The 15,532-nt window shown below is 41.1% G+C and overlaps 1 protein-coding gene across 2 annotated transcripts in view; it reads left to right on the forward strand.

Annotated features, from left to right (window-relative positions):
• LOC118100127 (zinc finger protein 385C) overlaps positions 1-15,532 on the forward strand; it is a 58,354-nt gene that overhangs the window by 30,569 nt on the left and 12,253 nt on the right. Inside the window, exon 1 of one of the 2 annotated variants that reach the window (XM_035144880.2) lies at positions 2,431-2,844. The exons of the other annotated variant lie outside the window; for it this stretch is intronic. Coding sequence (XP_035000771.1) covers positions 2,835-2,844 — 10 coding nt within the window. The 5' untranslated portion in view covers positions 2,431-2,834. Of the gene's footprint in view, positions 1-2,430; positions 2,845-15,532 lie in introns of those variants that run through there. 2 annotated transcript variants of the gene reach the window in all.

The raw sequence follows: 15,532 nt of genomic DNA on the forward strand, positions 1-15,532 counted from the left end.
ACTGCTCTATTGTACTAATATAGGACAAATACTCCCTTTTGAATAGCTGGAATAGTTTTCAAACTGAAGTGAGTGGTGTAAAATTGCATTATTTCTCTTTGAAATTTAAAATGAAATGTACTTACCATAGTTTAAATACTTATTCACCTTTCATCACTGCCAACAGGATGCAATGAAAGTATTGGTCCATTATGATGCATCATACCCTTTAAGCATTTCACTTATGAGCTGTGATTATCCCTGAACAATGTGTCATAGTTTGAGCTAAAGCTTTTAAAGCTGCCAGTTGTTGGACAACTGTTGCTAAGGCAGGCGTCTTTTTTTTCTGCTGCTGCATATGAATAAAAAACACAACCCCAAAACAAAATTGCTGCTGCACCAGTGAAAGAAATTATCTTGAAAGTCGAAGCTGCTGCAAATCGGCTCGAAATTCAGAATATTCTCCTCTGATCTTTTCCCAGTGGAAATGCAAAGACCATTTCTGTGCAAATTACAATGCATCTGGAGCCCTTCAAGGTAAATATGTTGCACAGAGCAGTAAAATGCTTTATTCATATATAAAAATGGCCTGTTTGGATTGTGGCGGAGCGTGACGGGGAAACACGGATCCCAGACTGCAACTCCGCTCTGCAGCATCAACAGAGTAATCATGGACAGATTAGTCAGGAAAATGAGCAGACTATTAGGTGAACAATAATCTGCTCCATCTGCTCAATTCACGGAGCAAAACAAATAAAAATACATAAATCTCTGGTGTCTCAACAATTACAACTATGATCTTAGACCTGAATAGATAACAATATGTATCTGTAGCAATGTAAATGGAAGTATATCAACAACCGACTGAATACAAACGTATATTTTGTGCGTAGTAATAAAACTGATCTGTCAAATTGAATTTATATTGTTGTGGTTTCTGTCGTCTCATTTCACCTCATCGCGTTTCCGCTTATTTGACAACGTCCGTGAACGCTCCCTTGATTTTTGGTATTATCGTCCATTTCTCTTCGCAAACTTCCTCCAGACCTTTCATAACAACCCCCACACGCTGCCCCTTTAAATGTGTTCAACAAAACCTCTGAAAAACACATCTTTATACAAATGGTCTGATATGACCAGAGCTGTGTGATGACTAATGTTCAACAAATCTGAGGTGCTGTGTGTCAACTGCTGGCTTTTTAAATTCTGTCTCCATTGCTAAAAAATACTTTAAACAGTAGAATATTTTGGCAGAAAACAAATGTCTACAAACATTTTACTGATATGTTCAGTGAAATATTTGTTAACATTTCCTCATTATATTATTAGAAAATACAGTTGTATAAACCAGTTGCCTTTTGTTTTACTTCACAACAAATTCATTTAGCAAATTTGTGGTAGGTTGATACAGTGGTGCAGCGGTTTTTGCAGGAACAAGGTTCTTGGTTCGAATCCTAGTTTATCCATGTGTGGGTTTTTTCTCAGACTACTTAAGATTTCTCCCACAGTCAAAGACATGCAGATTCATTAGACTCTAGATTTGACCATCAGAGTGAATGGGATGTTGTTTGTCTCTCTAATGGTTAGAAATGTGTGGTATATCAACATGAATTCTATGGGACAATATTTCCTTTCTACCTCCTTCTTCTATTGTTACACTTAACATTTACAATTAACCTCTCCTTGTCTCTGGAGGCCACAGTTTCCATCGTGCAGGAGACGTTACACACTCACCTACTCACTTTGAATATTCAGATTTATCTTTCCCTCTTCTGGCTCTGCATCCCAAAATACAACATTATAACCACTTCAGGCCCCCGCGCGAACTATTAGATATTATAAATATTTATAAATGTGAGGTGTGGAGGTCAAAATAATATGTCCTCTAAAAGTGTTATTACCAAACAAATATTACATTTGGTTTGAACACTGAAACACATGCTGTTTGATGACGACAGCGATTATATCAGTCCCACTGAAGAAAAAATCATTTTCGCTGCAGAACTAATTATTTATAATCAAAGTGAACCTAACAATCAATGATCACAAACGCTTAACAGCGCTCAATAACCTCAGTTCACGTGGCGTGTGTCATTTTAATGTGGATGGTTCACAGCTGCATTATGAGCACAAGTGTTTCAGAATGGAAACAGACTGATAAACGATGCCTATTGTTGTCATGACAGGAAGAAAATTACATTTGAGTGTCCTTAAGGGAGCAGGCAGGTGGGAACCCTGAATGGAGAAGAGTGCTGGTGGGAAAAAAAAGGAGAAGAAGTGGAAGATAAAGAAGAAGTGGAAGATGAAGAAGACGAAGAGGGGGAGATGTGGGATGTTCATATTGTTAATAGCCAGTCCTCTGCCAGCTCTCTCTCTCTCTCTCTCTCTCTCTCTCTCTCTCTCTTAGCTCTTCACCCTCTTTCCCTCACACTCTCTTGCTCTTTCTCTCTCTCTCTCTCTCTCTTTACATACGCAGAGGCATACACACGCTCGCAGCCTCTTTTCTTTCCCCGCTCCTTTTCGTGAAGGGCGCCGTGATCGGCGGAGCATGAGGCTTTTAATTGAAGCACATGTGTGTCATTCTTCAGCTGCGGCGGTTTGGTTCGCAGCCAGGATGTGTCATTGACTGAGGGAGGACTGAGGACTGAGTGCCGCTTCACCTCAAGAGTTAAAGAGAGTCAGAGTGCAAGGAGAGGGGATAGATCCAGAAGAGAGGGGGGGAGCAGGTTATGAGCGACGAGGCAGCTGCACTTTGTTGGTTTTTTTGTTGAACTTCTGTGATGGGAGATACGCAGGCAGGAGAAGCTTGATATCGGAAGAGAGCTGCAAGCGGAGGAATCACCAAACTCGTGGAGATGCTGTTCGGTAAGACTGATGTTTACTCTTACAGCATGTCAGCACCTCTTGTGTATGGGAATACAACAATAGCTGCCGTTTTGTCATCCATCTGCTTAAATGCATGCGAGTGTGTCACTGTGCGCTGTTGGACTTACCACATCTTTGCTCAAGGGCAGGTTCCGTCCTCCTGCCCATGCACCATCTGCCCCCTCTCGGTTCCCCTGCATCCTAAATGAGTCCCCGGCCTGTTTGTTTCTCTAATTGACCCCTTTATGATGGAGCCAAGTGTGGAGTTCATACAACGCCCCCCCCCGTCCCCCCCACCGTCCATCCCAGATGTGTCGAGCCATTTTTAAAGCCACTCAAGAACAGCCCTGATATCATTGTGTAGATTGCTGGCAATTATGTCTTTGCCTCCCGAGGGAAATATGCCCAGATTAGCTCGCATAATTGGAGCCTGTTAAAGATAAAGGCAGTGTGGGGATTTGTAGTCATTTGTAGGTTGTTGGGGTTGTTTTTTTTTTTCCAGTGAAAGGAACAAAAGGCTGATTGCATTTAGAGTTTTTTAAAATTTAGAACCACCTTAGTTTTTCCAAGTTAAACTCTTTTATTATATCAGCACACGTTGATGGTACGTGCAGAAGATCGACTTAGTTTGACCTCTGAATGGATACAAATTAAAGACCAAACAAGAGTTTAATCTTGATATATATGTGGAGTTAAAAACGATTAGTTAACAAAGACGAATCATCTTATTAAATATGATTTTTTTTTTCCTGCTTTATATCCTCTTTATCTAATAATTCCAGAAATCTCCTCTCTGTCTGGATGTGGAATGCATATATCTCGAGAACCATCTTATCAGCTTCACGCCTGGCAAGTGTATTGTTAAAGGCCCAAGCAGGTGCGGGGTCTAATTTGGTGCAATCTGGACACGAGATACATTCAACATTAATGGACTTTGAATAGACAGCGCTCTTTAGCAGCCACTGGGACGTGAGGTTGGCGATTTAGACAAAAGCATTTTCACGACAATGGCAAGTCTGGGGTTCTGCATACTGAGTCAGGTTTGAATGAACAGGTGAACAGCTCTTTGTGCAGCAGTGATGGTGCAGCTCCAGGGTTTTGTGGCCAGTCTTTTATTTGCCGTGCCTCAATTACTGCAGATACAGTTTCAGAAAGTAAGTTCCAACCGGCATCACCACAGGATAAACAAACAGTCCACTCCAAACAGACATGATTAGAACAGACACGGCCCTAGTGTCCTTAAATGTGAGCGTGGAGGAATTTGCAGGTTGCAATGAGCAGTTTTTTCTATTTTCTGACATTTTATAGATGTTTTAGCCAAGAAAATAGTGACTATAATCCTCATTTACAGCCCAGTGTTTTGAATTTGAAATAAAAAGTAAAAATTGATTACTTATTCACTTCATTTCTAATCTTGTAGGCTCCTAATCTAAATCGCAGGTTTGAAGTACTATATGTGGTAAACATAAACATACTGATATACTTGAGAAGCTTATGGAAACACACACACAGACTCAGTGCAGCGTGAGCCTGGATAGAAATGCTAAGAAGTGTCTGTGCAGCAGCAGCAGCAGCAGCTCTGGATGCTTTCTTCTTTAAATGGCAGATTAGGGAGATCAAAAGGAAACAGTTGGAGAGGAGATAACTAGAGTTTTGCCTGGTGGCCATGCAGCAGCTGTCCTCACCCCCCCTCACCCCTCGTCAAGGGCTCTGTTCAGGAGCTGTGCTGACAGACCATGTGCACTATTCCATTCTCTGTTCAGCATCATATGTACGAGATGTGACACCATGGGAAATGCCTTCAAAATACAAAAAAGAGAAAACTGAATTCTGAGCCATGAGGTCGACGCGTTTCTCTCTCTCTGAGTAAAAGAGGCAGTAGAAACTGGAGGCAGAAGGAAATTTCAAGAGCAGTCTACCGCGAAAGATTGGATAGAATCATCATAATGGATCACAACAGGAGCACAATAGTGCAATATATACACAGCGGGGGGCTTTGTTTGCATGTATCATAGCACATGCAGCAGTCAGCGATTGCAAAATAGAAGGCACCTACAGTACGACATGCTGAATGGTTTTAGTAATTACGTGATGCGAGGTACACAGAACAATTGCCCCTCGGTTGGAAATTAACTGCGTTCAGTGGTGTGAGACGCCGAAAATTGTGACTGCTGCCACGTCGTTGGCCCGAGTCTGGCTGGGGGTCTTTTGTAAAAAATATTTGTGTAGCGCTTTTTCAAAAAACATGAAACCCTAAATCACTCTATTGCCTGTGATGCAACAAAACACAGGATCGTAAAAAAATGAAGAAATTAGATTTCGATTGAGACGAAACACTGATAAATATACTTAAAAGGGTAGAAAAATAAACATGGTTTGGAAAGTGAGTCTTAAACCAGGATTTAAAAACATCCACACATTAATTCATTCTGACGTTGCAGAATAATGTATTCCAAAGCTTTGGGGCACAATGTCTCCTTTAGTTTTGAGTTAAGTTGTCAGCTCCCTGTTCCCCCTCCTACATGTTTTCTGTTGCTCTCTATTCTCAACAAACAAATGCTGAAAGTATTACTTTTGATGGTAAGTTAATAGGCAGTGATTAAAATTAATATAATAACACTTATACCTCTTATACACAAACATTTTTGGATATATGTAGTTTTTCTTTAAAATGTTTGGTTGATACCGATAAAAAACTGCAGTTGACTCCTTTTGGAGGAATTTGCCTTTCGGATTTATTTTTTTCCCACAGTGCGTCATGTTCAATATCATGAATGAACCGAAAACTGAGAAGCTCTCATCTCGCTGCCTTGAAGCTGATGTTGCATTTTGCACGAGATAAAGTAAAAGTCGCTGTTGGTATGTTTTCCCCAAGATTTAAAAAGCATCAAGTACACAAACGAAAAGAAGCAGCATCAGCAGGAAGAAGAAAGTGGTCATCTGGGTGTCATGTTTCCATCACTGCTGATTGGAGCCGAAGCTGATAAAAACCAGTGTCTCCTGCAGAGTCATTTGAACTGGGAGTGAATGCAGTTTCTATCCATTCCCATTGAAGACAAAAGCCAGATGTTAGTGGGTGTAAGTGGGTTTTTTGACCAGGAGAAAAGGGGCTGTTTCATTCCCTTTTTGAAGCAAGTGAATCTGCAGTGAACTAAAATCCTGATGGTGCTGAGCTCCGTTGTGTTTTGTAATAAACACAACATCCTGTAATGCAATTTGCCACCCACACGCAGAAATCATTTACTATATATCAGAGGTTAAAACACCAGGGACTCGCTTTAAATTGCTGCAAATGATCTTTGTGTGATCAGCTAAAAATAACCTGCTGCAGGTTACAGTTTACATCAGACACTTGCTTTCACAAAGCACAGTCGTGTTTCTCGTTGTTCTCAGTTTATCTACTGGTCTTCACTAAAATCTATCAAAAATATAATTTGACCATTTACCAAGAATCTTCCTATACTACGCACTAGAGGAAAGAAAACTGAAAAAGCAAAAATATGTCTCCTAAGTTTTTAGGGTGGCGAGAGATGATCCTTGTTTTCTTGTGACGTTATGGAAAATGTTTCTGGAGCCGGAAGTTCATGAGTCAGTTTAAAAGGGACCATTAATTCTCCTGTTGGGGCTCGTATTCACTATCCTCCAGCGTTAATGAGTCATTACTCTAATCAAAGGGTAATGAATATGGCACAGTATGGTTTTAATTGTAATACTGATACTGCAGATTATCTTTGAGAACAAATTTAATTAGTCTGCTGTACTTTGACTCTGCGCCATGAGTTGGTGAGAGTATTTGAGTTTATTTGTCTCTGCGGTTGTCATCAAGTACATTCTGATGCGCCAACTTGACTTCGATTTACTTTTGTACACTTTTATATTTAAGTGAATGTACAAGCTTGTATGTAAATGACCACATATGCTCAGGAGCGCCATACTTCTGCTGGAAGGAGCCATGAGAGGATGTGGTCATAAAACGATAATCAGAGACGCTGTGGCATTCAAACCATAATGGGCCCAAAGCGTGCCGAATAAACATTCCCACACCCTTCCCACCGCCACCACCACCAGCCTGGACTGTTAACACAAGGGAGGCCAGGTCCATGAATTAATGCTGTCGATGCCAAATTGTGACCCTGCCATGTGCGAACCTCAGCAGAAACCCAGCCTCATGAGAACAGGCTACGTTTTTCCCGTCGTACGCCTCAAGGTTCGACGTGTTGTGCATTCGTTGATGCTTTCCTGCTCCCCACAGTTGTAAATAGTGGTTATCTGAGTTACTGTGGCCTGTTTGTCAGCTTGAACCAGTCTCTCGTCTTCTGAGTCTTAGGATTTTCATTATTTTACTTATCTTGTGTTTTATCCTATCCACAGATTTTATGTCTAACATTGTACTTCTTATGTCTTCATCCATGCTTGTGTTGTCTTCCTTTACCCTGATTGTAAAGCATTTCGGCTTAACTCGTGTTGTTTTATATAGACAAATCTGGTGTGAGTGGACTCGATGTGGAACTATAAACTGTAGTTTTGTGGTAGGGACATGTTTCCTGACCTTGTACTTAGAGCATCAAGACCAACTTATTTCACCAAACACTAGATAAATATGGCAGCTGATGTAATTTTGAGTGTGTTGTTCCAAATCTTGCATAAAACTGTTGCCCTCCTTAACCTCAGCCAGACTGACAGAGGCTGACAGCCCCAATCAGTCATTGTGAAGTGTTGACAGTGTGAGTTTGATTAGCCTCACTGGTAATGACTGTGGGGGACACACACACACACACACACACACACACACACACACACACACACACACACACACACACACACACACACACACACACATACACACACACTCTAAAGCTCTGAGTGCTTACCCCCAGTATCCAAACCATGCAATACGCGCTGTGAACACCATCAGGAAAATGTCCTGAGCATTCAGAGCATGTAGGAGACAGATATAACGTCTTTGTTTAATCATAATCAGGGGAGTCTATGTGGCGACGTGATGTTATCTTACATCGAACTCCCCATGGTCATCTGTCTTCTACTCTTAATACTTAGAGTGCAACATAAGTGCCAGTACTTTCATTGGAGTGTGGCTACAGGGACGTGATGTGAGCTTTGAGAAGACTGAAGTTTGAATGGCACGATTGACGCTTTGCACTTATGATTCATCGCGACAGTAAAATCTGAATTAGAATCTTTAGAAAAACATTTGCTGTTTGACAAGCTTGGATCCCCACAGTTGTGTAATTGAGTTTAAAAGATCAAGCGCTGTTGAAAGTCGACGATCTGTGGAACAATATTTCTGTTCAAAATCATATCAAACTTCAGGCTGCACAAGTGACTGCATCGAAATGAGAGAGACATTTTTCCGAGTTTATCTTAGGACTGGAGCTGAAAGCCAAGACCCACCACGTCATTTTAACGATTTAGACACATGCCACGGATTTCTGTTATATTCTGGATTTGGCAAAAATTCCTGCAGCCTCAAGATATCGGGTGACCAGGGATCTGCTGCCATCCAGCATCAGAGTGTTCCCACCAGACTGTGAGAGGCTGATCTCAAAGACGACATTAAATGGTCCTTTAATGTGTTAGAGTTTACACCAACTGCTCAGGGGCTTTTGTGATTAAAGTGAAATCTGATTTCTTTATTTTTCCAAATAATAACCCCTGGGATAGGGGCTGGGAAAAACATTACGGAGAAATAATCTGATGGAGATGCAGAGTAGATAAGTGGCAATATTTCCCTGACTACGAGGAAAACACTGGAGAAAAGGCAGAATTGATCAAACTTTATCTTCGTTCACCGAGACACAATCTGTCCATCACTCAGAGGACGTTCATATGGCCAGCGATGCCCCATGATTCATTTCCAACTGAGAGAGAAACTATTAACATGTGTCAAAGAGGTAAAAAATGTATGTGCAGCCCCACAAATACCTGGGGATGAAAATCAAATGTGACAGGTTTGACCATAGAGAAAAATAGATAATTGTGTAATGCTCTTGCATAATACCAGAATAAATTTTCAGCAACATCAATACGTCTTCACTTCCAACTAAACCTGGTCAATTTGCATCTGCTGCAGCTTTTTACAGACTTCCATAGAAAATGCACCGCTTCTAAAATTTGTTTTGCAAATGTTTCCGAACAGATAGTAAAGGTAGCACTTTCGGTGGTTAACACAAGATGAGCCTGCAGAGAAACAGAGGTAGAAACAGAAAGAAGAGGAAACTGAAGTCTCAACAACAGCTGTGGCCTCCACTAACTAGGAAAGTACCTGATTATTCTGCCTGCACTCTGCCCTGTTCATCACAGGTCTAATTTAGTTTTTTTTTATTTCTATTGTGTGTGTGTCTCCCTTTTAATTCTTTATGTATGAGTTGGTGGGTTGTGACTCATTGTCTGTATCATCACTGCAGCAGTGCACATGGAGTGATCGTTACTCCCTGATGTCGGTTCGTTGGTTTAACACTTGGGTCCAGAGGAAGAAGCAGCCGGACACATTGACGTTCGGATGTTCACTGTACCCTGAACATTTTTACGTCACATACTGACTTTTTCTCAGCCACAATTTGCTCATGATTTCTCTGTAATCACTTTACTCCATAACTCGGAAACTAAAAGCTTTATTTCCTTGACATTTCCTGTGGATATTCACGGTCCACTAAGGCTTGAATCTGGACTCAATGAATCACCCGTCTAATGGGGAGATTGGAATAAGACGAGACATACCCAGGTTCTATGCGAATATAAGAAGTGAATCTGTATAGTTTTTACAGTTACCTGACAAGATCCAGTGTCCTTCTGGGGCCGAGTTCTGTCATAAAAAGAAAATATATTTGCTTCAGCTCAACTAAATCAGTCTAGATGGGATCCAGCCCTCTGTGGTAAAATGACTGTTTTAAATCACTACCACTGGGGAGTGGACAGTGACACCGATGCACCTTCAAACTGAAGTTGTTCACCTGTAGCTCTACCTCTGTCTGAACCCTGTAGCTACTCAAAAAACGTACCCTCTAAGTTTTGACATACGTGACATTGGATTTCCAAGTACATCCTGCGGGTCGCTGTGCCTGACCAGCTGCTGACCGAGCACATTTCCTGCGTTTTCCTAATCTCCCTCCGGAGTGGTGACAGACGATTGAAGTCAACTGTTACACGGTGGCTCAAGTGCTGCACGTGCTTCGGTTTAAGACCCAGACGTGAACGCAGGCTCGCTGAGACACAAACGGCTCGTTCTGTCAGCAAAATGCGTTCAGGTTTTGGTATTTTGCTGAAACGCTGACATAAATGAAAATGTCGTGCCTCCGATTCCGACGACGTGCCTTGAAAATCGAGCCGGAAATGCAAAACCTGCTGAAATATGCAGCTGCCAGGAGACATGACATCGCCCCCCCCCCCCCAAAAAAAAAGTTGAATGTTGCAAATTCAAATGGACTCCATTAGGATTCAGTGCAACACACTGTCAAGGTGTGTGTGTGTGATTATGTTAGCTGCAGTGAGGTATGTAAGATTGGAGTTGAGCGGTGGTGTTTGACTCTTGCACTCTATTTAGGATATTTTATATTATTAGAAGGCTCCAATCTTTCTCTGGTATGTTTTTATATGTTCTCTTGAACTCCCAGATTAAATGGAGCAGCGTCATCAAAGGTCAAGGTTGGTTGTTTTTGAACATGTCAGATGCTAAGCTTTGATTGGACAGTTTTTTGTTCCAGGATGCACTTTAGTAAACTCTGAAGTGACTAACTTTAAATCTTCATTTACCAGAATAATTGATTCGGAAAAACTTTGCTTATCTTAAACAAACAGGCCGAACAAAAAAAGCTCTTAAAAGCACAGTTTCTGTCCTGTTTGATAAATACACGGATGCTGGCGGCTCCTCTGTAATGTAGCCCTGATAAACATCTTTCGAGGTGCACCAGCAAATATCCTGCGACTCTCATCTCCGAGGCCACTAACGTAAGATGCTCAGCAGGCAGGAAGCCAGCCTCGCTGCAGCTCGGAGAGGAGCGCTGAGACAGAGAGCTGCTAATTACTAAGTTCATGAGGCGAATAAAGCCGCACACAGACTTCAAATATCAATAAGCGTGTGCTGCACATCTGCTGACTGCCATTCAGCAGGTCTGATTGGACTCCGTGCTTATCTCAATTCAAGCAGATGGCGGCAGTTTATTTTAAGTGGGATTGATACAGATGTGCAGGAAACACAACAAGCGCAGCTCTGTCTGAGTCGCAGTGATCGTGTATATATGCTCATTTCCCTGCAGATCGGTCTTATCTCTGTGTTTGTTTACGCACACGGTGAAAAAGATTCAGAATCGCTCCAAACAACCGTTGTGTGTTTACCAAATTTCATTTTCTGTTTACCTGCTTTCAAAAGATAACAACTTCTTTACATAATCAAGATGTGGAAATGATTGATCATTGTGAGATTAATCAAATTATGGTTGAAACATACAAAGACTGTAACTTTCCAAATGGGGGCAGTTGTTGAATACACTGTAATTGGTGCATGTATTACTAGAAAGAATGTCTTGTGGAAATGATGTAAACAAACAGCGAGATGGCAGCCTCCTCTAAAGGTCAGGTTAATCAGATAGCATTACATTGTGTAGCTGATCTACTGTAGCACACTGGAGGCCTGATGAATTTTCAATCTCTTAATTGTTTTTGGTGTAATCGTACCGTGGGGACATTAAAAGCTGCCGCTTGTGGTTTTTGAAGAGTATACCCACACTCTTTTTATTCTTCTTTGACCAGGAGACACCTAGTCCTGGATTTCACATTGAACAAATTCAATAGAAGTTTATGGACCCTGGCGTGGAAAATGTTGAAAGTAGGACAGATTTCCGTGGGGAGCCTGATCTGGGCTGGATGGTGCCCTGCAGGTAGAAACTCTCTGGAAGCCGCCGGCTCTGCCAGCTGCAGCTGCACGAGTTTAAATAGACGCTGACAGCCAGTGGGAGAATTTGCCTGTTGGCTGCCAGTCGTGGCCTAAATGTACTTTGTCACAATAAAGATGATTTATTTAAAGACCACACAGTGCAAGGTGGGGGCAGTGTTTTTAAGCCATCATGGAAATTAGGCCTTCACTCTCCAGCCTTTTGTTTCCAATGGAGAAAGCTCAGCGGAGCCGTCAATGGCAGTTTTAATGGATGCTAATTCATCCACCAGAGCTCATCATAAATGCCTATCTCAGTGCCTGTTGTGTAAGCAATGAATGGCATCAACATTACGGCCAAAGCAGCAGCAGCGCACTAACCACTTCTGTTTTATGACTCACAGAGGCTGTGTGCGTCATGCCATTGTGGCGTGGAAAACATACCATTCAATTTTCATTATGCGACAATGTGTTTTGCAGGCTTAACAGAAAAAATACAGTCAAAGAGGCTGCATTTTTCTCGGCATTCAAATTCCACGTTCCTCAGTGCTTAATCTGGCCTATTTGATGAAACCGTTTGTTATGACTGAGTGCTATTCTGCAAATAGAAAGATTAGTGTTCGTTAGAGATAGAGGGAGTGGGATTTTCTGATGGGCACCGTACACACTGAATAAAGTGTGCAGCAGTGACTTACAATGGCTTTGTCATCTATTTAATTTTTTACACATGTTATTAAGATATTTAATAACAAGAGTGAATAGTAAATTAAAATGTGATTTCATTACAGCGTCTTTATTAAGTGCTAATGTCAAACATCTCAACAAACCATTAAAATGACACTGTACGTGACAACTGTTAATATTTATTAAATAAAAATTGGTTTTGTTAAATAATTTAGCCTTTTTTATTCAGCCTTTTTACTTTATAGATTAGTCATCTGTAATGTTGACTGTAGGTTCTATGTTTTCAAGTTTGATTTTGAAATTATCATTATATTAATTATAATCTGGGTTGTGTTTTGTTTTACAGGAAAAAGCGAACACACAATATTCTGTATTGCAGCGTCGCAACACAATAACATTCAACACAAAGGAAAAGGGATAAAATGGTTGTACATTTACAAATACGTGCAGTACATATATTCAGTGGTAAAAATAAAGATAAGTAAATACTTCTAAAGTGGAAGAAAAGCTCATTGTCCTGTGAAAAACCAGGTAAACATCCGGTGTTAAATTGAAGAAGATTCAACATCCTCTGTAGCTAAATGAAACACTTAAAACCGTATTAAACTATCTGAAAAAGCTATAAAGCTTACATAGCTGAAATCATGACTTTAGCTCTTAGCTCATGACAAGTTTTTGGAGATACTGTACAGGATTAACGACAATAGTCTGAACACTACAATGTTAAATATCTTATTTAGAAGGTAAAGGTGACAAATGTGAATCTTGAGGCCAAACCTGTGGGGTTAAGTCGGAATGAGAATGAAAACTTTGATATATAACATCTATAATAATGTGAGAAAAGGAGGAAAAATCATCTGCACGTTCCTCCTGCATCTGTCCTCCTGCATCTGTCCCCCTGCATTTTGTCTCGCTCTAGTTTCACTGACACCACAGCAGCTCTGGTCTTCGTCACTTCGCCTAAATCTGCTTTCATCCTCAAAATCCGTGGATCACCACTTAACGTATGTGGCTGGCGAAACATTTTGGATGAGGGAAGTAATAAAAGTGATTAACGCCACACATAGGAGGCTCACGGGGGGAATGTCGGTAGGTGAAATGTGACTCTACCTCCAGGACGCCATGATGTTTGAGACGGAAGACAGAGAAACTGGCTCAGACAGATAATACTATGAAATGCATTCACCATGAAACGAGCCAAAGCAGCCTTCTCCTCTGATGCCTTCACTCTGATTCGTCGCTATATGAAAGCTTCTCATCCCCCCCCCCATTTTTTCCCCTCGTTTCATGGAAAGATGCCATTTCCCTCCCTCTTTGATTGCTGTGATGTTGAGTCACCCAGAGTCTAATCCTAGACACAATAGAGATTAAGCCCCCGCCCCCCCATTTTTCGTCTTCTTTTTTTTCAAGGTGCTATAATTTCTCCAGCTCATAATCTTGTATCCCTTCTCAAAGCAGAGAGGTTGGCTGCTGTGACCTACACTCCCAGCCTCCATGCAAAATCTGTCTTTCCTGCATAGAAAAAGAAAGTGAATGGAGATTAGCGAGCAGGAACTGGCTCATTTTAATATGTTGAATTTCACACATTAAGAAGGGGGAAATCAAAATTGACAAAAGCGCAATTCCCTGCTCAATTCCCTGCTTGATACACAGACGTTAATGGATTAAACTGTGTGGTTGTACGCTGCAACCTGCAGTGACTGTCATGTCCAGCTAACTGGCTTAGACCTGCACATGGAAACCCAGCCTGACTTTAGGGGCCATGGTGTTTTTTTTAGCGAATATACAAACCAAGCAATTGGAAATATGACTTCTTTTTTTTTAAGCTGCATGATATTTTTTTGGCGGCAATATCTCAAGTGACCACTGGGACAAATTGGCAGCAAGCATTGACTGTATATAAATCAACCAATCAGGACTCAGTCTCAGTCAATCACGACGTTTCCCCCAGATTTTATAACATCAAACAACTAATTAAAACCAAACTTACTAGAAAAACATTTATATTTGTTTTCATCAGCTGTTTTTTGTTTGTTTTTTCTTGTATATGAGCTTATCTGCTTAACTAATTCCCTCCACTGGACCTTTTTCTTTAAGGTAATGGGTTCTTTAATCAAGTTCATGACTTTGACTCCATGAAGTTCTAAAAAACTAATCAAGTCCTGCTGGGTAACACATTACAAGAATGATTAAACTAATATAACCACAGCTTTAGACCAATCTTGTCGGATTCGCTGGGATAAAGCCTTCGTGACGCCCGGACACAAGCTCTCCGCTAGTCTCAGACTGATGCAGTTGTCATTTTTTTGCATCGTGCACGTTGTTCAAAAAGCAAATGCACTTTGTACTATTCACTCAGATGGTTAAACCAGGGCCCAAATTGTGGATGCAGATGAGATGGTAACTGGAGGCACAGTCCTGTCAGAAGCATGTTCCTCTGCTCGCCTGATCCACATTTACACAGACGATGGCAGTTTCTAGTTTGTTCGGTGAAAACGCAGTTAATTAAACATCTCGCTCTGCCGTGCTTTGTGAATATATGCAGAGCAGATTAATGAGATCAATTTCAGATTTGTGTGGGGGGGAATCAATGTCCCCAAAAGTCACACTGACAGGCAGATTAAGCACATCGGCCTGGAAGAGGAGGGGAAAAGAAACTGTCTCATCTGTGTCTCTCTCTCTTTTACTTTCCCCCAGTTCTCGCTGCTCCGTCATTCGCTGTTTATTCAGTGTAACACAATTCAATATACTTTATTGAGATCGGCGCTACATTAACAGTCCTGGTGGAGCATTTGAATGAAAATGGAATTCATCAAAAACAAATTCAATCAGTGAACACGTGTTGCTTTTGTGTGCGTGCGTGTGTGTGTCTTTTGCATACGTGTGTGTTTCCCGGGGAGATGTGTTGCACATTGTACATGCACGATCAAATACACAGTAATAATCATAATCACGCCTCTCATTTCATTTTCAAATCGAAATACTTGCAAAGTACCAGAGTGGCTGTAATTCCTGAATACATAAAATAAACAGTAATGTTTATTTGATGGGGATAAAAACAATTTCTTCATATTTCATATTGTTTTCCACTCTGTCTTCCCCTCGGCAGCTGTGTTC

This window comes from Hippoglossus stenolepis, chromosome 21, assembly GCF_022539355.2.
Source record: "Hippoglossus stenolepis isolate QCI-W04-F060 chromosome 21, HSTE1.2, whole genome shotgun sequence".
Lineage (NCBI taxonomy): Eukaryota > Metazoa > Chordata > Actinopteri > Pleuronectiformes > Pleuronectidae > Hippoglossus > Hippoglossus stenolepis.